At 36.1% G+C, this 27,796-nt stretch overlaps 1 protein-coding gene across 1 annotated transcript; it reads left to right on the forward strand.

Moving 5' to 3' along the window:
• The first annotated feature begins 18,925 nt into the window (after nucleotides 1–18,925).
• On the forward strand, nucleotides 18,926–23,610 carry LOC104086297 (serine/threonine receptor-like kinase NFP). The gene is made up of 2 exons (XM_009590532.4): nucleotides 18,926–20,216; nucleotides 22,410–23,610. The coding sequence occupies exons 1-2, from the start codon at nucleotides 19,047–19,049 to the stop codon at nucleotides 23,142–23,144; spliced, it is 1,905 nt and encodes a 634-aa protein (XP_009588827.1). The 5' UTR covers nucleotides 18,926–19,046; the 3' UTR covers nucleotides 23,145–23,610.
• The last annotated feature ends 4,186 nt before the right edge of the window (nucleotides 23,611–27,796 follow it).

Here is a 27,796-nt window from a genome sequence, read left to right on the forward strand (position 1 = left end):
ATGAGAAGAATTATCCGGTCCATGACCTTGAGTTAGCAGCTATTGTTCATGCCTTGAAGATTTGGCGACATTATTTGAACGGTGTCCATTGTAAGGTTTATACTGATCACCGGAGTCTACAACATCTGTTTAAACAGAAGGATCTTAATTTGCGGCAACGGAGGTGGTTGGAGTTTCTTAAGGATTATGATATCACCATTCTCTATCATCCCAGAAAAGCCAATGTGGTGGTCGATGCCTTGAGTCGTAAGGCAGAGAGTTTGGTCAGCTTAGCATACTTACCGGTAGCAGAGAGGCCTTTAGCCTTGGATGTTCAGGCCTTGACCATCCAGTTTGTTAGATTGGATATTTCTGAGCCTAGTCAAGTTTTGGCTTGTATGGTTTACCAGTCTTCTCTTTATAATCGTATCAGAGAACGTCAGTATGATGACCCTCATCTGCTTATCCTTAAGGACACGGTCCAACACGGTGATGCCAAGGAAGTCACTATTAGGGATGATGGTGTATTACGGATGTAGGACAGGCTATGTGTGCCTAATGTAGATGGTTTGTGTGAGCTGATTCTCCAGGAAGCTCACAGTTCGCGGTACTCCATTCATCCAGGTGCCACGAAGATGTATCAGGATTTGAGGCAGCACTATTGGTGGAGGCGAATGATGAAAGATATAGTTGGGTTTGTAGCTTGGTGTTTAAATTGTCAACAGGTAAAGTACGAGCATCAGAGTTCGGGAGGATTACTTCAGAGACTTGAAATTCCGGAGTGGAAATGGGAGCGCATTACCATGGACTTCGTAGTTGAGCTTCCACGGACATTGAGGAAGTGTGATGCGGTTTGGGTGATTGTAGATCGGTTGACCAAATCCGCACATTTTATTCCAGTTGGTACTAATTATTCTTCGGAACGGTTGGCTGAGATTTATATCCGCGAGATTGTTTGCCTACACGGTGTGCCAGTGTCCATCATTTCAGATTGGGGCACGCAGTTTACATCACAGTTTTGGAGAGCAGTGCAGCGAGAATTGGGCACACAGGTTCAGTTGAGTACACCATTTCACCCTCAGACAGACGGACAGTCTGAGCGCACTATTCAGATATTGGAGGATATGTTACGCGCTTGTGTCATTAATTTTGGAGGTTCTTGGGATAAATTTCTGCCACTCGCGGAGTTTTCTTACAATAACAACAACCAGTCGAGTATTCAGATGGCTCCGTATGAGGCATTATAAGGGAGATGGTGTCGGTCTTCGGTCGGTTGGTTTGAACCGGGTGAGGCTAGGCTATTGGGTACTGACTTGGTTCGGGATGCTTTGGATAAGGTTAAAGTGATTCAGGAGCGGCTTCATATGGCGCAGTCTGGACAGAAGAATTATGCCGACAGGAAGGTCCGTGATGTTGCTTACATGGTTGGGGAGAAGGTTCTGCTCAAAATTTCACCAATGAAGGATATGTTGAGGTTCGAGAAGAAGGGCAAGTTGAGCCCTCTGTATATTGGGCCTTTTGAGATACTTAAAAAAATTGGGGAAGTGGCTTATGAACTTGCTTTGCCACCTAGTCTATCAGGTGTTCATCCAGTGTTCCATGTATCCATGCTCTGAAAGTATGTCGGGGATCCGTCTCATATTTTGGATTTCAATAAAGTGCAGCTGGACGGTAATTTGATTTATGATATGGAGCCGGTGGCTATTTTACACCAGCAGGTTCGAAGGCTGAGGTCAAAGAACATAACATCAGTGAAGGTACATTGGAGAGGCTAACCAGTCAGAAAGTCTACTTGGGAGATTGAGCGGGAGATGCGAAGCAAATATTCAAACCTATTTGAGACTCTAGGTATGATTCTAAACTCGTTCGAGCACGAACTTTGTGTAAGAGGGGGAGAATGTAACGACCCGGTCGGTCGAAGTATTAAAACCTGGTTTCTCCATTTACTGCTCAAATTATGATTTACGATTGTTATTTGACTTGCTAGGATAATTGGTTCGGGTCCGTGGAGGTTTTGGAATGATTTGGAACACTTAGTTCCAAGGTTTAGAATTTAAGTTGAAAGATTGACCGGATGTTGACTTATGTGTAACGACCCCGGAGAATTTTTTTCTAAAGAAATTAAGGTTCTTGGGTTGAACAATGCACTGGAATTTATGGCAGAAAAATGTGTTTCTGCGGTCCATTATGCGACCGCAGAATCACTTTGCGGACTGCAGAATAGCCGCATAGTAAGGTAGTTGTGAGGTAAGATTTGAGGAAAATTTGCGGTGCATTATGCGACCACAGACCCGTTCTGCGGTGTATTATGCGTATGCAGACCCGTTCTGCGGTGCATTATGCGATCGCAGAACAGGTATGCGGACCGCATAATGACCGCAGACCGGGTCAGTCACGCCCAGTTTTGGAGGCCAAATTATGCGGATCGCATACGTGTTATGCAATTGTATAACTGCGTCGGGGCTTCCATTCTTTCTAATTTTTTACCCGACCCAACTTTGATTTATAGTCCTTGAAGCTCATTTTGGAGAAAAAATCTGACATTTTTAGAGAGAATGGAGAGTGTTCTAGATAGAGGAAGAAGCTCAAGTGCTTTGTTCATCAAGATCTTGTTCAAGCTTTGAAATCCAACAAGGAAATATCACAAGATTTTCACCCAAGAGGTATTGTTTTAACCCCTAGTCTTTAATTTTGAGTTTGGGTAAAGATGGGCGATTAAGAGTATGATTCTTGAGTGTAAGAGTATTATATATACGTATCAATAAGGTTTATGGAAAGATTGTTGAGTTCAAATGGATAAAAATTGGGTTGAAAATGGTAGAAATCTTCAAAGAATTTAATGAAAGATTTAAGGGTCGAGTTGATATCGGAATTTGGTGAAATTTGTACGGTTGGACTCGTGGTTAGATGGGCGTTCATATTTTGTAACTTTTGTCGGGTTCTGAGCGATTTTTGAGTTAATTTCGGATTTTTATTGGAAAATTAGTATTTCCTTATGGAATTAATTACAATAATTGGTATTGACTGAATCGAATTAATTGTGGCTAGATAAGAGGCTTTCGGAGACCAATTCTCGTGGCAAGGGCATAGCGGAATAAAGAATTACACGGTTTGAGGTAAGTAACATTTCTAAATTTGGTCCTGAGGGTATGAAACCCCGGATTATGTGTTATGTGATTGGTTTGAGGTGACACACATGCTAGGTGACGGGCGTGTGGGTGTGCACCGTAGGAATTGTGACTTGGTCAAATTCCATGGAACTGTATAGTTGAATAATCGGTTGATATTCGTACATTCTCTACGTGTTAAAGAAAAATTGAACTGAGACTCGTATTAAAAATCATGCTTAGGCATATGTTGTTATTATTGGTATCCACTGGGGTCATTTCTGTGGTTGAGTTATATGTTCAAATTTTTATTTCTCACTCAGTCATGTTTATTCATTTCATATCATAACTCAGTCTCTGTTGCTATTTATTAAAACATCATATTATCAATTTTGGGCTGATTTTCATAACATCTTGAGCCCGAGAGACTAGAGAAGTTGATGACTGAGTGAGGTCGAGGGCCTAATTGTGAGGATATTTATGGATCGGGCTGCACGCCGCAGCATGTTTTTATTGATTTATGCCATGATTGGCTTGATATAGCGTTTGGGCTGAAGGACCCCCTCCGGACTCTGTACATACCCCAGTGAGCGCAAGTACCTACTGAGTGCGAGTGTCGAGTGACGAGTGCGGAGTGCGAGTGCCGAGTGCTGAGTAACTGTGAGGAAAAAGTGACTGTGAGGTTGGAGTGAATGGGAGGACTGCGTGATTGTTACTCTGAGAGGATGCATTGATTGCATTATTTGCTGCATTTCAGCTGTCATATATCACTATTTTGGAAATTCGAAAAAATATTATTTTCTGTGTCAGTCAAATTTGATATGAAATTTCTGTGAAATATTAAATGTTGAACTTGAGAGCATACCTACCCTTTTATGCTGGAAAGTATTGTATTTGAACTTAGCTGAAAAGCTCGTCACTACTTTCAGTTCTTTATTTATTATTGTTACTTGCTGAATTGGTGGTACCCATACTACACCCCGCACTTCGTATGCAGATCCAGGTGATTCCGGACACAGTAAGTGTTGATTCTTTCACACGGTTGATTTTTCGAAGATTCAGAGGTAGCTGCTATGTTTCGTAGACCTTGTCTCTCCTTTCCTATCCTTTTGTATATTGTATTTGGTCTCAGATTATTATAGACCGGGTTTCCCAGACTTGTAATGTATAGATGCTCATGTACTCAGTGACATCGGGTTTTGGGAGTGTTTATATCTATGTTTGTGGGATTTACTCTTAAATTTAAATATTATGTTTTCGGTATTTAAAAGAAATTGTGGGTTCTTGATGTTGTTGGCTTGCCTAGTAACGAGATAGGCACCATTATGACGGGTGAGATTTTGGGTCGTAACACTGACGCACTGCTCATGACATGAGATTCTCTGGTTAGTTTTCTAAGTAATCAAAGAAATAACTAAATAAAGATGACTCAAAGGAATACTCTACTAACAAAAGTCGAGCTCACCAATAGCACTGGAAGAGAGGAAAGTCCTAACCTGTAGCCTACTTGCCTGCAAAACCGGTTCATACGTTGCACCGCAGATCAACGTAGGTTCCCAAAAGAGAACGTCAGTACCATCCATTGTACTCCTTGAGTCTCGACGACAGGGGACGAAACGGTAATAAAATATACATTACAAATAAAGATTCTCAATGAATAAAAAACATAAAGATTCTAAGAACAATTCTAAAATAATTGCATAGTAGCAGTTTATGAATATTCTAAAAGAAATTCCTTTCTTTTTCTTTCTTACAAAAAAGATACTTCACTTTATACTTCGGGAGTTCTAATTATCCTGACTTATTTTTGTCTTAGTCACCATGTGATCGGCACGGGTTCGATCCCAACCTGATCGAATAGGCCCAATCCACGAGGTGCCACTCGCTTCATGGTTCTCAACGCTCATGTATCATACATTAGCCTAGCTAAGTAAATTCTTGGCAATGAGACCCTCGGCTCGTGTGCTCCCTACTTTGGCACAAGTAGTTTCAGGAAATCACGCCTTGGTCAGGATCCTTGGCCTGGACGATCACCCCTTCTCAGAATAGAGGACACTCCCAACAATCTTTTCTTTCTAAAACTTCTTCTTGGGACTTTTCAAGTCTAAATCTTTTATGCAACATCTTATACATACTCATACTGGTATCCTTACATGTAAAGCATGGCATAAGAATGAAATAAACATTCAAAAGTATTTCTAAAGATTCTTACTTTTTCATGAATTTTCAATATGAAATGGCATATAAGAATAACACAACAATCTCAAAATTTGTGCACATATATCATAATAAATTATCTAAACTTTAGCTAGAACAATTCTAAGTTAATAAGTAATCACTCATTCCGATTAAGTACGTATTAACTCTTTTAAGCAATTCAGCAAACACCTTGTATGTGTGCTTTTGTGAGTTAAACCACTTTAGTAAAGGGTTATATCAACTCACTTCAATTTTTTCTTTCAAGAAACAACGTAAGCTCCAATCCTTATTATCGACTCAATGATCAAGTACTACAATTAATAAATCACAATCAATCTCCAACATCCTAAAAGTATTAAATTTTTCTTCTCAATTTAAGAACTTTGGATTCAACTTCTAATGTTCTAGGTTTTGGAGACTTTGCTATGAAATCAACCCTAAGGGTGTTAAATTCTTGTGTATGATGATATTATCACATAGCAATTTCATAAAAGAAAGTACCTTGATGATGGCTCTGACGAAAAGACAGAGTAGCCACAAGAATTGAAAATAGACGACTTTGCTTCGCCCCTTTCAATGCACGCTAATGAGGTCTTGGGTCCTTATGATTAGAGAATCTTATTTTTGATTCTTTAATTACCTTTATTTTTAAAACCAATAGGAGAAGGAATAACGTATTCCTATTGGTGGCACTTCGCTAGTACTCACTTGTGGGTGCTAATACCATTTGGCAGTTCATGCCATATAAACTTTGACAAAATATAATTAATTTACATTGTATTTTTATTTTGTGATTCTTTTATCCATTCAACCTAAATAAATATCTGTAAACCATCCATGATATAAATATATATAATATTTTATATCTGTAAACCATCAAATCGCGAAGCACGATTTTTTCACTAGCCAAAAATAACTCTACGCGATCTCGGATAATTGCGCGCGATCTAGAAGCATTAGTTCCACGGACCTACGTGATCGCGGACTTGTCCACGCGATGGCGAAGAACAACTTCGCATGATCCCTGCTGCCTCATTTTCCTCTTCGCGAACGCGGATTGATCCACGCGTTCGCGATGCATTCCCTCTTCCCAGCTACGCCATCGCGGATATCATCCCGCGATCGCATAGCACAAAACCTCCACTGCCTAGCTAAGCCTATACAATCGCGGACCTTCTCAAGCGATCGCATAGAATAAAATCAGACCTGTGCACCAGAAAACTTCAGCAAACCACCAAGTCCGAAATTGATCTGTTAACCCTCCGAAACTCACTCGAGTCTTCCCTCCCTTCCCCTCCCCCTCCCCCTCCCCCTCCCCCCCCCCCCTCCGGGACCTTAACCAAACACACCAATAAGTCCTAAAATATTATACGAACTTAGTCGAACCTCTAAATCACATCAAATAACGCCTAAAACATAAATTGCACATTGATTCAAGCGTAATGAACTTTAAAACTTCGAATTTTTACACACGATGCTGAAACCTACCAAATCAAGTCCGATTGAACTCAAATTTTACACACAAGTCATAATTGATATTACGGACCTACTCTAACTTCCAGAATCGAAATCTGACCCTGATATAAAATAGTCAATTTTCCAGTCAAACTTCCAAACTTAAAATTTCTATTTTAGCCATTTCAAGTCTAATTTAACTACGGACTTCCAAATACCTTTTCGGACACGCTCCTAAGTCCAAAATCTCCATACGGAGCTATTGGAATCATCAAAACTTTATTCCTGAGTCATTTGCTCAAAAGTCAAACTTCGGTCAACTCTTTTCACTTAAGCTTCAAAAATGAGAATTGTTCTTTCAATTTAATCTTGTATCATCCGAAAACCAAACTCGACCATACACGCAAGTCATAATGCACATTACAAAGCTGCTCGGGACCTTAAGCTGCTGAAGGGACGTCAATTCTCAAAACGGCAAGTAGGGTCGTTACATCCCTCTTAAACAAGCGTTCATCCTCGAACGTGCCAATAATCTTTCCGAGGACATTAAATTACTGAGTGTATTATTACACACATACTTGCGGGGGTGATTCTACATCACCGTAAATTTAACATGGATTCGATAACGCCATCTCAATTGAAGATTATTTCTTTCATCCATACTTATAAACTTTAAAACCCAATTTCTTACACTCCAAATATTTTTAAAAAGCCTGATTTTCATATCAACACACAGTATTAGTCTCAACTGGTTATAGCAACTTGTGCCTTCGCACACATCATACGTATGCCCATAACCATATCTCTGGTCATAATAGATGTTCATAATTAATTTCAGCATCGTCAATTAACCTCATATTAACCAAAACCTCGTTTCGAATTTTCACAAAACTGACAGTAAAATGTGAGGCATGAAGACCTCATAATTATTTACCCGACTTAACGAGTCACATTTAACGCCACATGGGCACTAACCTCGTGAGCTAAAACTCAATAATTACAGCACGAAATAACTAAATATGCACAGAAAAATACATACAGTCTTACATATCAAATCACATTAACTCAATAATTACAGCACGAAATAACTAAATATTACATGGGCACTTATATAACTTCTACCGCGGCACGTAGCCCGGGTTAAACATATCAAATCACATTAAACCACGAGGATGTCATCCTCAATTATGAATCACAAATACTTTGCACATTGTGCCAATTAAAATTTTCCATTTTTTTCTCTTCTTTTTAAAAAATTTCGTGAAATAATTTCACAACACATAATGAACCCTCATACCGGTAGGGCAAATAATTCATAAAATTATAATCAATTATCTCGAAATAACACCAAAATCCATTGTAGTGAGTAACTGAAAGTCACATTTGGACTCATAGCCCTCAATAGTGTGCAAAACAAAATGATAGACACGGGCTAACACCATCAAATATCCCAACAGGGATAAACACATGAATGGTGTATAAATCACAAACTCGCCCTATATGGAGCACGATAGGAGGTCTCATCTCGATAATCAAAATTGAATCAAAATAAGAATAGTGCTTCTTTTATTTTAAATTATAAATTAAACCATACCTGTAACGACACCATCTGATGTTTTGGCCTCAGCCAAGTCATAGCAATTATATCAACGGGTCGGGCCTCCCCCTCTTGGGCGCCCTCTACCCGCATGTCCTCCAACCCTAACTGATTGAGCACGTAGAGTATTAACTGGAATAAAGCTTGTAGCCTAAGTGTTCTGATGAAATCCACCCCTCCCAAGTCTGGGACAATTTCTCATGATGTGCTTAGTATCACCTCATTCATAACAACTCCTCTGCGGGTGCGGCTACTCATACTGAGTCTATGCCGAATAACTGGAATAACCACTATAAGAACCCCGTACCGGTGGTGCACTAAAGTATTAACTAGAGCACTACGAGTACTCTGAATTGCGGACTGGGCTGACCAACTGCCCGAACCTCTGCCATGATGAGTCATAGCTGCAGAGTAGAATCCATTGAATCCTCAAGAGTTTCGAGACCTTTTGTCCTCATTAGACTCCGTTTTCTCACTTCGAACATGTTCTGACATTTTGGCAATCTCTACTACTTACTGAAATGGAATGTCAGTCTGCAACTCTCAATCCATACATATTTGAAAATCATAATCAAGCCCTCCGATGAATTTGCAGACTCCCTCTCTAATTGTAGGAACCAAGATAGGTGCATGAAGGGCTAACTCACTGAACCTGATAGCATATTCTGACACCGTCATGGTGCCCTAACGCACCCATTCAAACTCTATGTGCCACGCATCCCGGAGAGTCTGGGGAACAAACTCTTATAAAAAAATTCCGAAAACTGAGCCCAAGTTGGTGGTGTTGCATTGGCTAGTCTACTCTCTTCATAAACTTGCCACAACTGATACGTTGCTCCTGACAGCTAAAATATAGTAAAGGCAACTCCACTCACTTCCACAATACCCATGGTGTGGAGAACACGATGACACTTATCTAGAAATCCCTGGGCATCCTAGGTAGATGTGCCACTGAAGATAGGTGGACTATACCTCTTAACTCTCTCAAGTCTCTTTTGTTCTTCTATTGATGCCTCTGGCCTGACCTCAGGCTGAACCGGAATAACAAGCTATACCGGTACTACACTCGAAACCTAACCAACATGAACCTGCTGCTCTGGAGTACGGGCGGTAGGAGTATGAACTCCTCCCCCAATATGTGAAATATTTAGTGAAACTGAGATTGATCCCGCCTGAGTTAATGTACCAAACATGTTCATAAACTACGCTAAAGTCTCCTAAAGTCCTGGGGTAACAACAGGTGCTTCCAGCACCTGTCCCCCAACTGGAGCTACTGGCGGCTCCTAAACTGTTGCTCTGACATGTGCTCTAGCTGCGGCATGTGCCCTTCCTTGGCATCTACCTCGACCCCGGCCTCTTGCGGCCCTAGCAGAATGCACGGGTGTGTGCTCATCTGACCCGGTAGCACGTGTCATCACCATCTTGAGAGAATAGAGATACAAAGGCTCAAACTCCAAAATCAACAAATTTCGCATGACAGGAATGAAAGAAGTGGAAATTTCCTAACAGTTATGTAGCCTCTCGAAGATAAGTACAGACGTCTCTGTACGGATCCGCAAGACTCTACTAGACTCGTTCGTGACTCGTAGAACCTATGAACCTAGAGCTTTGATACCAACTTGTCACGACCCAAAATCCCACCACAGGCGTCGTGATGACACTTAGTCTCTAAGACTAGGTAAGCCGATTTTAATTACAATTCAAGCCTTCTTTTTTTAATGGATAATCCAAAACCCACAACGGAAATAATTATAACAACCTCCCAAGACTGGTAATACAGAGTCACGAACTCTAATTGAATACATGCAATCAAATATACAATATTGTTCGAATAAGAGTTGACAGTACAATAAATTAGAAAGACTTCAAGTGACTGCGATGACCAAGTAGCCCTACCTTGAATCCTTGCCATCACACTCTAACTCTGTCCGAATCTGATATCTTCAATGCCTGACTCTGCACAAAAATATACAGAGATGTAGTATGAGTACACCACAGTCGGTACCCAGTAAGTATCAAGACTAACCTCGATGGAGTAGTGATGAGGTACAGTTAAGACACTCACTAGTCATTTAACATGTGCAATATAGTAAAATACAAGGATAATAGAAAATAAATAGCAGTGACGGCAACAAAGATCATAGGGATATGAACAACAAGGCAACAAGAACATCATAAATATTGCTCAAACGAATAAGGAACACAAGTACAATCAATTAATCAAGTCCTTCAAATATACGCCTTTCAAATGTAAGTCCTTCAAATATAAATCTTTCACATATAAGTTTTTCAAATAAAAATCTTTCGAATATAATTCTCTCAAATAAATATCTTTCGAATATAATTCTTTCAAATAAAAGTCACTCTGTGACACCTCATTTCATAATCATAGAATACGGGTCTCAGCCTACTTTCATACTTTCATGGCACCTCGTGCCAATATCTCTATTACAACCGCACGGACAACTCACGTACCAAAATATCAATGTATATAAAATTTGCATGATCAATTTATTTTCAATAGAGTAAGTTTACCATTTTTAAAACAAGTAAGAAATCAACAAAGAAATGAGTTTATTTTTTAACTCGTTTAGGTGAAGAAAATAACATTTCAATTAAAATGAAGTATCCAATAGCTACTGATTTGAATGTAAAATTTATCAAATTAAAACATTATAGCAAATTTCTTTTATTCAAAACAACTCAAACCTCGAAAACTATTCAAAACAAGAAACACAAATCCTCAGAGTCTCGTACGAAGAGCCAAAGCCAACACCATGCAACAAGGAATACAAAACACATAATAAAATCAAATAATATATCACGAAAGAATACAAGAATTTACATATCACGGAAAAATAAAATAACCAAAGGCAAATGCAACCACAGAGAAATATCAACAAAGGGCACTCCCGAGGTACCACCTCGTAGTCCCAAATCATAAATAAATTTTAATTTTTCCTTATATCATCACAGGAGCCTTCACATTTAGTTTTTAAAAATTATTTTTTTTCGAAATAGCATCTCGCGTTTTAGCCCACCTTATCACACCGCATGACTTCTAGTAGTTCCCCTACTAGCCACGCGTATCAAGCCCACCTTATCTCACCGCATGCGTATCAATATCACAATATTTCATAAATCGCAACTCAAGTTCTCAAATATCACATCATAATACAACTTGCACCTCAAGTGCTCAAATATCACAACATATTATAAATTCCACCTCAACTGCTCAAATATCACCACATATTACAAATTGCACCTCAAGTTCTCAAATATCACAACATATCACAAATTGCACATCAAGTGCTCAAATATCAAAACATATCACAAATTGTACCTGAAGTGCTCAAATATTACAACTTACCACGGAAATCAACAATATATTATTTTCCACAATAAGGAGCCTATGGCTCAACCATAATGTGCACAAAAATATTAACAAAAATATCCGAAAGTGAACAACTCAAGAGAATAATATTTCACAATTTAACACTTTGCCTCAATTTGATTTACGGCCTTTATAACTCAATACCAATTTTAACAACATGAATTGGAAAGTAATACATCAAGGAACAACGCCTTCTTTAATCCAAATTTTTGGCAAATATATTAATGCCTCCTTTTAAATTTATTTAATAAATTATTTGCAAAATGAATAATCCATAATAAAATTATCTCCAGGAAATATCAACTCAACAAAAATACGGGATTCACATAAAAATCATGGTGGCAATCACACTAAATTATCATATAAAAATAAATTCAACAACCAAGGATTGCGGTATGGCAAATAGAGGATTTAGTAAGTACCAACAAATTTCCAATTTAATATTTAAGAGTGTCTAAGAATTTTAACCGGTATAATTTGCAAGCCAAGTACGTACTCGTCACCTCGCGTACACGGCTTTTCACATTTCACAAATGGCACATACGACTCAATGCTTAAGGGGTAATTCCCCCACTCAAGGTTAGACAAGATACTTACCTTTTAGAAGTTATGTCGATATTCCAAAATAGCTTTCTTGCTTGAATTGACCTCCGGACAACTCAAATTTATCCAAATTGATGTATAATTTCATTAAAATTCATCAAAAATAATTTCGGATAATAAAACGTCAACTTAAAATTTGTATTAAAAAATCAACGCGGGGCTCGCCTCTCGAAACCCGAAAGTTTTTTTTACGAAATCCGAACACCCATTTCGATAGGAGTTCAACCATATCAAAATTATTAAATTCTGATAACAGTTCGGCCTACAAATCTTCAAATTTAACCAAGAGGGTTTTCAAAATTTTTCAACTTAAATCACCAAATAAATACTAAAAATAGCAATAGATTCGGGTAATTTGACCAAAATTGAGTTAAGAACACTTACCCCATTATTTTCCTTGAAAATCTCTCCAAAATCGCCTCTCCCGTGCTCCAAATCATTAAAAATGGAAAATGAGATGAAAACTTAAACTCTCTGCCCAGTCATTTCTTCTATGCGATCGCAGACCAAGTCCCGCGATCGTGAAGCATAATTTTTCCACTGCCCAAAAATAACTCTATGCGATCGCGGATAATTGCGCGCGATAGCGAAGCATCAGTTCCACAGACCTACGCGATCGCGACTTGTCCATGCGATCGCGAAGCACAACTTCGCGTGATCCCTGCTGCATCATTTTTCTCTTCACGAACGCTGCTTGATCCACACGTTCATGATGCATTCCCTCTTCCCAGCTACGCGATCGCATAGAACAAAGATTCAGCAGCCCCCAATTAACCCTAGGCGATCGTGTATATCCCCACGCGATCGCATAGCACAAAACCTCCACTGCTTAGCTAAGCCTACGCGATCGCGGACCTTCTCATCACGCGATCGTGTAGAAGGAAACTAGACCTGTGCACCAAAAACCTTTAGCAAAACACCAAGTCCGAAATTGATCCATTAACCCTCATAAATTCTTCAAAGTCTAATTTCAATCTGTTAAGCATCCAAAATCTGCTCGAGGCCCCCGGGACCTCAATCAAACATACCAACAAGTCCTAAAATATCATACGAACTTAGTCGAATCTCTAAATCACATCAAACAATGCTGAAAACATGAATTGCACATTGACTCAAGCCTAATGAACTTCAAAACTTTAAACTTCTACACACAATGCCGAAACCTACCAAATCAAGTCCGATTGACCTTAAATTTTGCACACAAGCCATAATTGATATTACGAACCTACTCCAACTTCCGAAATCGAAATCCGAACCCGATATCAAAAATACAATTTCCTAGTCAAACTTCCAAGCTTAAATTTCTATTTTAGCCATTTCAAGCCTAATTTAACTACGGACTTCAAAATAATTTTTCGTACATGCTCCTATGTCCAAAATCACCATACAGAGCTATTGGAATCATCAAAACTCTATTCTGAAGTCGTTTGCTCAAAAGTCAAACTCCGGTCAACTCTTTTCACTTAAGCTTCAAAAATAAGAATTGTTCTTTCAATTTAACCCTGTATCATCCAAAAACCAAACTCGACCATACACGCAAGTCATAATGCACATTACAAAGCTGCTCAGACCTTAAGCTACTGAAGGGTCTCAAAACAATAAGTCGGGTCGTTACAAGATGACTCAAAGAAATACTCCACGAACAAAAGCGGAGCTCACCATTAGCACAAGAAGAGAGGGAATTCCTAACCTGTAGTCTGCTCGCCTGCAAAACCGATTTCTACGTTGTACCGCAGATCAACGTAGGTTCCCAAAAGAGAACGTCAGTACCATCCATTGTACTCAGTGAGTCTCGACGACAGGGGACGAAACTTTAATAAAATATATATTACAAATAAAAATTCTGAATGCATGAATATAAAGTTTCTAAGAACAATTCTAAAATAATTGCATAGTAGCAGTTTATGAATATTCTAAAAGAAATTCCTTTTTTTTCTTTCTCATAAAAAAAAAATACTTCACTTTATACTTCGGGGGTTCCAACTATCCTAACTTATTTCTGCCTTAGTCACTATATGATCGGCCCGAGTTCGATCCCAGCCTGATCGAATAGGCCCAATCTACGAGGTGTCACTCGCTTCATGGTTCTTAGCATTCATGTATCATACCTTAGCCTGACTAAGTAAATTCTCAGCAACGAGACCCTCGGCTCGTGTGATCCCTACTGTGTCACAAGTAATTTCAGGAAGTGAACGCCTTGGTCAGGACCCTCGGCCTGGACTATGACCCTTCTCAGAATAGATGATACTCCCAAAAATCTTTTCTTTCTAAAACTTCTTCTTGGGACTTTTCAAGTCTAAATCTTTTGTGGAACATCCTATACATACTCATACTGATATCCTTATATGTAAAGCATGGCATAAGAATGAAATAAATATTCAAAAGTATTTCTAAAGATTCTTGTTTTTTCATGAATTTTCAACATGAAAATGACATATAAGAATAACACAACAATCTGAACATTTATGCACATATATCATAATAAACCATCTAAACTTTAGGTAGAACAATTCTAAGTTAATAAGTACTCACTCGCTCCGATTAAGTACATATTAACTCTTTTAAGCATCTCATCGAACACCTTGTATGCATGCTTTTGTGAGTTAAACCACTTTAGTAAAGGGTTATATCAACTCACCTTAATTTCTTCTTTTAAGCAACAACGTAAGCTCCAATCCTTGTAATCGACTCAATGATCAAATAATACAATTAATAAATCACAATCAATCTCCAACATCCCAAAAGTATTAAATTTTTCTTGCTCAGTTTAAGAACTTTGGATTCAACCTCTAATGTTCTAGGTTTTGGGGAGTTTGCTATGAAATCAACCCTAAGGGTGTTAAATTCTTATTTATCCATCTTCCTTTCTTCTCCATCTTCCTCTTATATAACCAAAATTCATGTTATGCACAAAGTACAATGGGCTATATCTGTAATCCAAGTCAATTTTATCCATGTCAAACTTATGTCTTTTACAGAGCAAGAGGACCAGAATTTCTTCATTTAGCCTCAATTGGTGGCCTTTTTTCAGTAAATAGGCTTATGATTGCAAATCCTGGTAATATTTCTACCCCCAACACAGCTCTTGTTAATGACCAATCCCTCTTAGTACCAATCACGTGTTCTTGTTGTTTTGCATTTATTCGCATTATTTATGCATGTTAGGAATATCGTAAATCATAAAAATCATAAAAATATTCAAATCTTAATTTCATAGCATTTTAGTTTTTGAATTGTATTTTTAGGATTTAATTATATTGTTAAATATATTATTTAAATATATAAAAACCAAAAAATACATTCTTAGGCTAGTTAATTAATTAGGTCATTAGTTAATCAGTAAGTGAAATATATAAATAGTTTAGCACACAAATTGGTCTAGTCAAGCCCATCCCTTTAGAAGCCCAATTTCCATGACCCACCTTGCCCAACTGGATCCCCACTCTCTTTAAAACACCCATTTTTCCAAACCCTAAAGGAGGAGGAGAAGAGAAGAGACTTCGAAATTCGTAAGAAAAAAAATTGAAACAAAAGCTTCAACATGGATTAAGAGGATTTTCGGTTTAGCTGGGTTGAGGATTGCTACGTTTTGGCTGCTGCTTCTTTCACGCTTGCTTCTGAATTCCATCAGCTCTATCGTGACCTTTATTTGGCTATTGACATTTGTTAGATTGGTTCCTGTGCGTTAGGTATGTACTGAAATTCCACTTTTTTAAAAAAATTTCAGATCTGTTCTAATATAAAAACGTGTTTTTCCTCGGATGTATCTGCTATTTGTTTGGATTTATTGACTTCAATTTTAGTTTAGACTTAAAAAATGACATCTAGTCTACTGTAAAGTCATGGCTCTTCTCTGAAGTATTTTTTTTTTTAAATTATTATAAACTGCTCGTGAAATCAATAGAACTTATTTACAGATTGGGTCTGACTTTTGAATATAAACAGTTTGTTCAATTTGAGCTTCAATATCTTTAGCATCACATTTTCGAAAGAGAAGGTGTAATTGATTGAGATTAAAATCAATACATCATTGGTAGATGTGGAGAAGTAGAGTGAAAGAACACTAGTCGAGATCGGGTAGTTAGTGTAAAGTGATGTAAAGCGGTCATATTGTTTCAGTTGATTATTGAATAAGCTATGTAAATTTAATTCTAATTTAGTCCTGTATTCCTTTGTTTCAAGTTCATTGTAGCTGTATTTGAAAGTTAATGCATGATGCATGTTCAATGCTTTAAATGAATGTGAGCAGATTAATCGAATTGAATGTACTTAATTCTACAACTGTTCATATAAGCTGAATCATACATGCAGCATTTCTCTTTTCCATAATCTTTGCTACTTTTCACAATCATCTCAAACCTTAGGAAAATAACAAATTATGAACATTCGTAGCTTGTTTTAGGCGCGATTAATAATAAACCCTTGTGACTATGGGTACGGTTCTCGTGGCATAGTCAGGATACATAATTCACCAATTCGAGTGTGCGTTTTACGTGACTCGACTATAACTTCGAATAATAAAAATAGGCATGTTGTAAATCGCGGGTGCATTTCATGTGATGCGGTTTGCGAGGTGTGTCAAAACGACAAGCGCACGACATCGTGACTTGTTTCAAATAAATTTCATAAATATTAAAAGCGGTTTAGAAGATAAAAATGCACACTAGGTTTTAAAAACATGTATTAAATCAGATAATTAGGCCAATTACTAATAGTTGAGCGACCGTGCTAAAACCACGGAACTCGGGAGTGCCTCACATCTTCTCCCGGGTTAACAAAATTCCTTACCCGGTCTTCTATGTTCGCAGACCATAAATAGAGTCAAACTTCCTCGATTTGGGATTTAAAATAAACCGGTGACTTGGGACACCATAACTTATTACAAGTGGCGACTCTGAAATAAATAAATAATCTCATTTCGAATATTGTCACTTTAATTGGAAAAACTCCCTTATCCCTTATCCCTACGGGAAAAAGGAGGTGTGACAGATACATCCGAGGAAAAACATGTTTTTATATTAGAACAGATCTGAAATTTTTTTAAAAAAAGTGGAATTTCAGTACATACCTAACGCACAGGAACCAATCTAACAAATGTCAATAGCCAAATAAAGGTCACGATAGAGCTGATGGAATTCAGAAGCAAGCGTGAAAGAAGCAGCAGCCGAAACGGAGCAATCCTCAACCCAGCTAAACCGAAAATCCTCTTAATCCATGTTGAAGCTTTTGTTTCAATTTTTTTTCTTACGAATTTCGAAGTCTCTTCTCTTCTCCTCCTCCTTTAGAGTTTGGGAAAATGGGTGTTTTAAAGAGGGGGGATCCAGTTGGGCCAGGTAGGTCATGGAAATTGGGCTTCTAAAGGGATGGGCTTGACTAGACCAATTTGTGTGGCTAAACTATTTATATATTTCACTTACTGATTAACTAATGACCTAATTAATTAACTAGCCTAAGAATGGATTTTTTAGTTTTTATATATTTAAATAATACATTTAACAATGTAATTAAATCCTAAAAATGCAATTCAAAAACTAAAATGCTATGAAATTAAGATTTGAATATTTTTATGATTTTTATGATTTACGATATTCCTAACATGCATAAACAATGCGAATAAATGCAAAACAAATAAAGAAAAACTTCTAAAGTTCATAAAATAATTAAAATTATTTTTGAATTATTTTTTAAGAGTAATTTTATATTAGGGCAAAAATTAGGTGCTCACACTTGTAACAACATCAATACCACTTTTGGTTACGTCTCATATGCTGGCGTTAACTATAGTTTCAACTTCCGTGATACTAAGTACATGATCTCAACTGTTAAGTTCCAAAACCTTACAACTTTTCAATCTGCTGAGGTTGTTAATCCAACTGTTGTACCAGAAAAAGACCTTGATTTGTCCAAATGAACTTAGTCAAGACTTTCACACTAACTGCAGTGATATAGAAACAGACACTTAGCTTTGATGACCTCTCCTATACGCCGAGGCACCATTGTCAAGTTTAAAAGTCTTGGTCTTCCAATATATATCCAAGTCATCCACAAATTATATTGAGACACGACAATTCATTAAACTGAGGTTTCGTACGGTTTCTCTCAGGGTCCTTTAAAGCAATGGAATTTGGAATTTGGTATTATAGGATTCTTGACCAAAGTTGGCTTTTGATTTTGGAAAATAATTTTGTCTTAACACTGCTTTTATAATAATATGAAATTTTTCCATACTACAAAAAAATTGAGTTTCTAGTCCAATAAACAGTCCAATCATAAAGAAGCCAAACCCTTTTAATTTTCTAATAGTTCCACTGTTGTGATATTTTTATATATACTTATACTACTTTATTAGAAAAAGATGTGTCTAAAAGGCTGATAACTAGTCCAAACATGTGAAAACATTTTGCAGTCTAATAATTTGCAGAAAACAACAAAAGATAAATAAGAGTATTTTCTGCAATAAGGTTGACCAAAATGTCTTCTATGTGGGACCATCAAATTGGAAAACCTACATTTTCCATCAATGTTCAAGACAAGACCATATGAGAAATTAAACAACAAACACCAATCAAATAAAAAAAAAAACCTATCTCCCATTAATGGTCAAAAACCAAGACTATAAGAAAAACACAAGAATTTTGTATATATAAACTTCTTAGCTCCATTATATTTTTTAACACACCTTTCTCCACAAGACAAAAAACAAACCAAGAAAATGAGAATCAAGCCTATGTATGGTACTTTTTCACTTCTTTTCTTCATCATCTTCCTATTGTACAATCAAAACCTATGTTATGCACAAGATGCACCAAGTACAACAGGCTATAGCTGTAATCCAAGCCAATTTTATCCATGTCAAACATATGTCTTTTACAGAGCAAGAGGACCAGAATTTCTTGATTTAGCCTCAATTGGTGATCTTTTTTCAATAAGTAGGCTTATGATTGCAAACCCCAGTAATATTTCTACCCCAAACACAACTCTAGTCAATGACCAATCCCTCTTAGTACCAATCACTTGTTCTTGTAACAACATCAATACCACTTTTGGTAACATCTCATATGCTGGCCTTAACTATAGTTTCAACTCAGGTGATACTATGTACATGATCTCAACTGTTAAGTTCCAAAACCTCACAACTTTTCAATCTGCTGAGGTTGTTAATCCAACTGTTGTACCAGAAAATATTGACATAGGTCAAGCCATAGAATTCCCAATTTTTTGTAAGTGTCCAAACAGAACACAAACACAACCCCAAAACCAAAACCAACCAAGATATCTTATTAGTTATGTATTTCAACCTTTTGACAACATTTCTTCAATTGCTTCAAGATTTGGAACAACCCCACAATCTATAAGGGAAATTAATGGAAATAATCCCAAGATTTTTGATACCCTTTTCATTCCACTGTCTAAACTTCCTAATATTACACAACCAACAGCTTCAAATGGTCCTCCACCTGTCACAAATACAACAGTAGTACAAGAAAATGACAAGAAAGGAACAGTCATAGGATTAGCTATTGGTTTAGGAATTTCTGGGCTGCTACTGATTTTGTTAGCTGGTTTATGGGGTTACAGAGAGAAGTCAGGTAAGAGTAAGAGAGAAAAGTATAGTGATGTGGAAAGGCAGAAAAGCTTATATCTTGGATCAAAAAAGGAGTCTTTAAATAAGGAGGTTGAAGTGAATTTAATGGCTGATGTTTCAGATTGTTTAGATAAGTATAAAATGTATAAAATTGAACAACTTTGGGAAGCAACAGATGGATTTGATGAAGGGTGTTTGATTCAAGGGTCTGTGTATAAAGGTATAATTGATGGAGAAGTGTTTGCAATCAAGAAAATGAAGTGGAATGCCCGTGAGGAGCTCAAGATCCTCCAAAAGGTAAATATTTTACTCCAATTCTATACTTTAATTAAGCCTTTGTATTCATCCCAACAAGAAGACACCAGCAGAAGGTTAGATTATTCTATAAATTATTTATTGTGAACCGTTCTATTTACTGCTACCTTTCATAAAAGTAAATTTTCTAACATTAGCTTCGAAATTTACACCTACTTTATCGACATTCCTTCAAGGTCATTTGGTTCGAAGATGAGTTAACTTGATAGTCCGATATTTTTTTTTATTGATTTATTTGGTGTATTATATTAATTCCGGGATTATCAATTTTACTATTTTAATAACATATTCTGAGATTATTCTCTGACATATATAAATTATCCCAATACTATTTTTAATTATGGGATAATTTATTTCAAAATTAGTAACCAAACAAAAAATAAAATATATTAAATTTTTATCCCAAAATTATTTTTGATTATTTGTCGGGTACGACCCCTTGTTGTCAAATTTAAACCTCCACTTTAGATTTGCTTTTGTATCATTGAGAATTTACTAAAGTTAGAATTCCACTGCAGAAAAGCTTTTCCTCCAAAGTATTTAATTAAAAGTTGGTGAGGTTTAGTGACCTGTCGTATTCTTAAGTCATTAGGACATTCAAGCTTTTTCTCCCATCAATGCGTCATGCTTTAGCTTAGCCCGGCTGTTCTGTACTACTTTGAATTGATTTTAAGGAAAATATCCAAATATGCCCTTGTACCATACGAAATTGAGCACATTTGCCCTTCGTTAATACTTTAGCTCAAATATGCTCTTATCGTCACATAATTGGTCCATATATGCCCTTAGAGTTACACTGTTGGCCCATGTATGCCCTTTTCGAAACGGAATCCACCCAAACTAATTAGCTCTTTCATTAATTGTATTAAAGTGTATTACAAATACTATTTTCTTTTTATTAGTACTTTTTTTTATTTACCTTTCTCTTTTCTTTCTTCTTTTTTCTTTTTTCTTTTCTTCTCTTCTTTTTTTTTTCTTTTTCTTTCTCCCTTATCCGATTTCTTCTATTACTGATGTCTTCTCCATTTTCGTCACCAATTTCACTTGACAAAACTCATGAATTTTAATTACTAAGAAAATTCTCCCATAAGAATATTTTTATAGATCATATGTTTGTCAATTTTTTAATTTTTACTGAACATATATTTAGTTATAAAAAATTTAACAAAGTAAGATTGAAAAAATATTTATGTAATAAAAAATTCGAAAAATCCAACAAAATCGAACAATCCAAACCGATATAATTGGTTTGGTTTGGTTTTGATAAAAACCGAACCAACCCGTTCTATGTAAACCCCTAATTTACATAGTTAATAAAAAAAAAATAGAAAATGTCCAGCTGAAAAAAGATGAAAAAGACTAACTCAAATTTATAACACTACAACTTGAACTCTAGGTTTTTAATCATTAAATTATCTTTCTGGAAATAATTTAATATTTTGGTCTTTTGAGTATTGTTAAAGGTTGAGATGTTTTTATTATTTTAAAGTTTAAACCATAATTTTTGGAATAATTTAATTCCGTTTATTTAGAGTGCCAGTGAAATTGGAACTTGATTACCTTATGGGAGAATTTTCTTAGTAATTGGAATTCATGAGTTTTTTCAAGTGAAATTGGCGACGAAAATGGAGAAGACATCAGTAATGGAGGAAACGGATAAGGAAGAAAGAAAAAGAGAAGAAAAGAAAAAAGAACAAATAAAAGAGAAAGGTAAAGAAAAAAAATACTAATAAAAAGGAAATAGTGTTTGTAATACAATTTAATACAATTAATGAAAGAGCTAATTAGTTTGGGTGAATTCCGTTTCGAAAAGGGCATATATGAGCTAACTGTGTAACTCTAAGGGCATATATAGACCAATTATGTGACGATAAGGGCATATTTGAGCTAAAGTATTAACGAAGGGCAAATGTGCTCAATTTCGTATAATACAAGGTATATTTGGACCTTTGCCCTTGATTTTATTAGCCTACCTATTTCAATAAAGAAACGTCATCATATCCTAATTTGCAACCTCTCTTGCAGTATTGTTGCATTTAGTGCGTTATTTGTCTTATTTTTATGTCACTAAAAATATTATTTTTTAATTTAATTCCAAATATTGCTTTTTTCAAAAATTATAATTTTCATGTTCAAACGCCTACTTAATGATTTTCCTTTTTTTGGTTTTGGTAGGTGAACCATGGGAATTTAGTGAAGCTAGAGGGTTTTTGCATAGACCCTAAAGAAGCAAATTGCTATTTAGTTTATGAGTATGTTGAAAATGGTTCACTACATTCATGGCTTCACAAGGACAAAAAAGAAAAATTGAGTTGGAAAACAAGGTTAAAAATTGCCACCGATGTTGCAAATGGCCTCTTATATATCCATGAACATACAAGGCCAAGGGTTGTACACAAAGACATTAAGAGTAGCAACATTCTCCTAGACTCAAATATGAGAGCCAAAGTTGCCAATTTTGGACTTGCTAAATCAGGCTGCAATGCGATAACGATGCACATTGTTGGAACTCAGGGCTACATTGCCCCCGAGTATCTCACCGATGGTATTGTATCGACTAAAATGGATGTTTTCTCATTCGGGGTTGTGTTGCTCGAGCTTATGTCAGGGAGAGAAGCTATCGACGATGAAGGGAAAGTTTTGTGGGCGAAAGTTGGCGAAATATTGGAAGGGAGTGAAGAGAGAAAAGTGAAGAAATTGCAAGAATGGATGGATGATAGTCTTCTTAGAGAGGAATGTACAATGGAGAGTGTTATGAATGTAATGTCTGTGGCCATTTCTTGTTTGAATAAAGATCCTTCAAAAAGGCCTAGTATGGTGGAAATTGTGTATGCTTTGTCTAAAAGTATTGATCTGTTTTCTGATATATCAGAAGAGGGATTATCTCCAAGGCAAGTGACATCAAGATAGACTACAAGTTATGGTCCTAGGAGGACGTGGTACGTATGTTGCGTGGACTCTTCAAAATGCCACCGCATTCGTGTCCGAATTCTCTAAAAATGCACTATTTTTAGAGAATCCGACACGGGTGCGGCCCCCCCGAGACTTTTTGGAAAGCTCGGACAACACAGCTTGGTACTTCAATGTCATAGCATTTAGTATTTGAACATTGGCTAAGGTATTTTCTCTAGTAATGCATAGTCTATATAAGTAGAGCATATTATGTAAATTAGGTTTGACGTGGACTACATAGCATTTTGTATTTTTGAGGTATTTACTTTACTTGAAGTTTGCTTCTATGTGTAATACTCTTATAGTACTAGTATTTTTCTTTTATCTAGCTGTAGTGGAAAATCCTTTTGAAATATGTATTCAGAGGTGCTGATATCTTCGAGTGAGAATAAATAACTCGTTGAGCTTGTTTGTTATTGCAAAATATTGAAAAGGGATGGAGAAATTAGTTTAATGTTTCGTACGTGTGAACTAATTTAAGTTGCTCGTACTCTTTATTTTAGATGTTGCATCCATATCAACATGGCATGAGTGTAGATTAGTGTTTTAAAAGGCGTTTTGGGGGCGAGTCCCGGAGCAAATCCGGGGCAAGGCGCACCAAAAATACCCCGAGGCGATGATGTGGGGCGAAAGTCTCAAGAGGCATACGCCCAGCAATTCGGGAAGAACGCCCGGGCGTTCGGGACAAACGCACGGGCGTTTGAGGCGCGTTTTTGTAGTGAGGCGTAAGCCCCAGAGACTTTTTCAAATTAAAATAAAATTTGTTGAATAAGTCATTCATATAATACCCAAATTTTCAAAGGTCAGCTTGTAATTACTCAAAAGTTTTTAAAAGTAACTGAAATGTATCAAATTTAAAAGTTTTCTATTGATTAAAGTCCTAATTTATGGTCTTTCCCAATTCTTTATCTTGTTCGTTAGTATGCTAATATCTCCCAAAACAACGAATATTTAATATTTTTTACAAATACAAAGAGAACTTCATTCTCTTTCATAGCAGCAATTTCAAATTACAGGTTAGTCATCCCATTTGTTCCTCCATGTAAAAAATTTTATTCTTTTCGACTCAAGTTACTTGTGCTTGTAAATAGCGTATAATAAATTATTTTGACTAGTTTTTTGTGGGGATGGAGCACATATATATATTTCACATATTTATAGTTTTCTTTCATTTTTATGAAATTTTACTTGTTTATAAATATTTACTGTAATTATATTATTTTATAAAATATTAAAAATTAAATACGCATGGGGCTTACGCCCTGTGCCTCGGGACTTACACCTCGCTGAGGCATATGTAAAATGCCTTGCCTTACGCTCATGCCGTTTAAAACACTATGTAGGTGTGGATATGGGATCCGTATTGAATCTGGTCAATTGATTTTGGATACTTTGACCAAAATCAATAGAAAAATTCGGGACAAGTATAGTGATTTATGAAATTAAAATAAAAGTTAAGGTGAAATTGAAGAAAATAGAATACGTTGTATGTAGAAATTTCTATATTAGTCTTTTTTTCTTTTATCTCCTTCTCAGATTTAGGCGCCATTTAAGTTTTTCATATAATATCTCATAATTTAGGCATATTTTTATAACTCGATTTTTAGATATTTAAATTATTTTTAGCTGAATTTTTGTACTCTATCCGCATCCCCAAATCATAAAATTTAGATCATGAAGGATCCAACCTCTAAATTTACATCCGTATCGAATATCGCACTCGAGTACGAGCAACTTAGGAGCTAATATAAGATTGTTAATCGGTAAAACGGTAAAGTTGAATTTATACAAGGTTTATAGACAAGTGAATTAATTTGATTCTAAAATAATAGATGAATTAGACAAAAATATAATACTTAGCCTTGAGACTGAGATGAAATAGCAGAAATTGTAATTTCGGGAGCAGGGCTTCCGGAGACAATAATAACGATATCAATAAACAAGATAAAATTATATTGAGCTTTGAATAGAGTGTAACGTATATTTGTTAGAAAATTTGTGTCCTTGACAATGCTAATAGAGCTCACTATTTATAGTTGGACATAGGAAACAAGATCCTAGGATCAAGCTTTTCTTTAATGACAATTATGAGGGTCATTGAAGAATGTGTAATGGCAGGCAATGAATGTCATATTTCTTGTAATGGGCCGCGCACTTAATGCTGTGGAATATTCCTCATTAAATGATATCGGGTGGCAGGCATTTTACTCATCTTTATGAATATCATTCTCTCTGATAGCAGACGGGATTGTTGCCATCGGATTCGACTATCTCTTATCTTCGACTCCATGTGTCACTTACTCGTGCGATCATTTAATATAAATATATTTTACCAAATAAAAAGATTTTGTCCGCCTCTACCTTATGTTTATCATGTGCAAGATATAAAACAAAAGACGAAACTTGAAGCCTTTTTTCTTCCAAATAACAATAATAATTCCTCAAGCTCTCTTCCAAATATAAGACAAAAAGGTGTAATCCTTAAAACCCAACAGAGAAGAAAGAAACAGAAGCCTTTCTTTCTTCGTCTTTTTCTTTTTTACAGGTAATTTGATGTCATTTTGGAGTAAAACCAGGCCAAGCGAATAAAAGTTACTCTTGAGTCTTGAATGTATTTATATGCTCACCATTTTAGAGAACATATAGGGTGCGTTGGTAAGAAGGAAAATGTTTTTCTAGAAAATATTTTCTTGGAAAATGAGTGATTTTATTATTTATTTTTTCATATTTGGTTGGTGAGTAAAAAATTGTCACGACCCTAACTTTCCTCCATAAGATGTCGTGATGACACATAGTCTCTAAGACTAAGATTAGGTAAGCATAAGATTAGGTAAGCATAACACTTGATGCTTTAATAATAAATCTCTAACCAAATAACTAATAAGCATGAAACAAGAGTTTCTATAATAAGTCAACAATTTCAACATGATACAATATCCCAAAATCGGTAGCATAAGTCATAAGTTTTTTCTAAGAGTCACTAGAAATAACAACACATCAATGTCCCGGACTAATATGACACAATGAAAATATAGTGTAACAGAAGGTGACTTCGGAGCCTGTGAACGTCCGACAGGTATAGCTTGAAGTCTCCAGCCGCACAGGCATGAGTCTCAGAACCAACTCGACCCGATGTATCTAGATCTGCACAAAAATGTGCAGAAGCGTAGCATGAGTACACCACAGTGGTACCCAATAAGTATCAAGCCTAACCACGGTAGAGTAGTGACGAGACCAGATCAAGACACCTACCGGACATGTAAACATGTGTAGGATAGGACATAAAGCTAACAAGGAAAGAATATCAATATAAGACCAATAGCAGAAATATCTCAAATTACAATCAGCAGCGAAAATAAGGGGAGCACGAATGGAAACGAGAAACAACCAAGTAACTAAGCAAACAATATAGTCGAGGTACAAATGAAATATGAATGGGTTCAAGTAAGGGAACTCGATGACAACTCAATCAACCAAACCATTCCTAACGCACGAATTTCAACAATAATTACCACATGTATCACATCTTGTAATCTCAGATCATAAGTCACAACTTTCAAACATTACACACATGTCACCTTATGCCTATATTTTTTCAAATTACTTTCGCACAGCAAAATTCACGTGCTACCATGTACCTTGTATCCGTATCAAATGCAACTTTAAAATATTCAGGAGATTTAATCTTATACAATAAGGCGTAATAACAATCTGGTATAAAGTAGGAAATCAATTGAGAAAATGAGTTTATTTTAGAAATTATTTGGATAAAAAAAATAGCATTTTCAATTAAAATAAAGCATCGGATAGTCACTACATTAAATTTAGAGTTTTTTAAATAAAAACATAACAACAATTTGTAAGTAATATAAAGTCATCAAATAGGGTGAGGAATTTAAGTTGAAAAATCAATTAAAGTAAAATATGACAACTATTAAGAATAGTAAAATATCAGAGAAAAAGACGAGTTTTTAACGTAACAATCTCATAAGATAAGCATGTTAATAATTCATCTTAAAAATTCAACTCTACAAGGTATGGGGTAATGAATCAGTGTAGTAAATTCATCTTAAAAATTAATTCACTAAAATAATAGTAATAGGAAAGGAAAATAGGAAATGACGGTAAAGCAGTAAACTAGTGAAAACAACTCAATCCTCGAAATCAATAAACTCAGAGATATCAGTCCTAGGGTAGGTCTTGACTATTCATAGCCCCATGAGTCCATATATGTGTTTCGTTTTCAAATCCGAGTCCAATTCGACTCTCAATTCTCAAATTTTTATTTTTCAAAATTTTGGCAAAATTCCCAAAATTTTCCTTAGATTCGCACGAATTGGATGTTAAATCTAACATATAATCACAAATTATAATTGAAAGTTGATTAAAATTACTTACCCAATAGTTTGGTATGAAAATCCCACCACAATCGCTTTCTATCGAGGCTAGGGTTCATAATATATCAAAATGAAACTAAATCCAGAAGTGCTCAGCTATAAACCAGCTGCAGATGGGGTTTGCAAATGCGGACAAAGAATCACAAAAGCGACCTCTGACTGACCTTACGAAGATCGCAGTTGCGATCATATCTTCTCAAATGCGAAGCAACA

The sequence above is a fragment of the Nicotiana tomentosiformis genome, chromosome 9 (genome assembly GCF_000390325.3).
Source record: "Nicotiana tomentosiformis chromosome 9, ASM39032v3, whole genome shotgun sequence".
Taxonomy (NCBI): domain Eukaryota; kingdom Viridiplantae; phylum Streptophyta; class Magnoliopsida; order Solanales; family Solanaceae; genus Nicotiana; species Nicotiana tomentosiformis.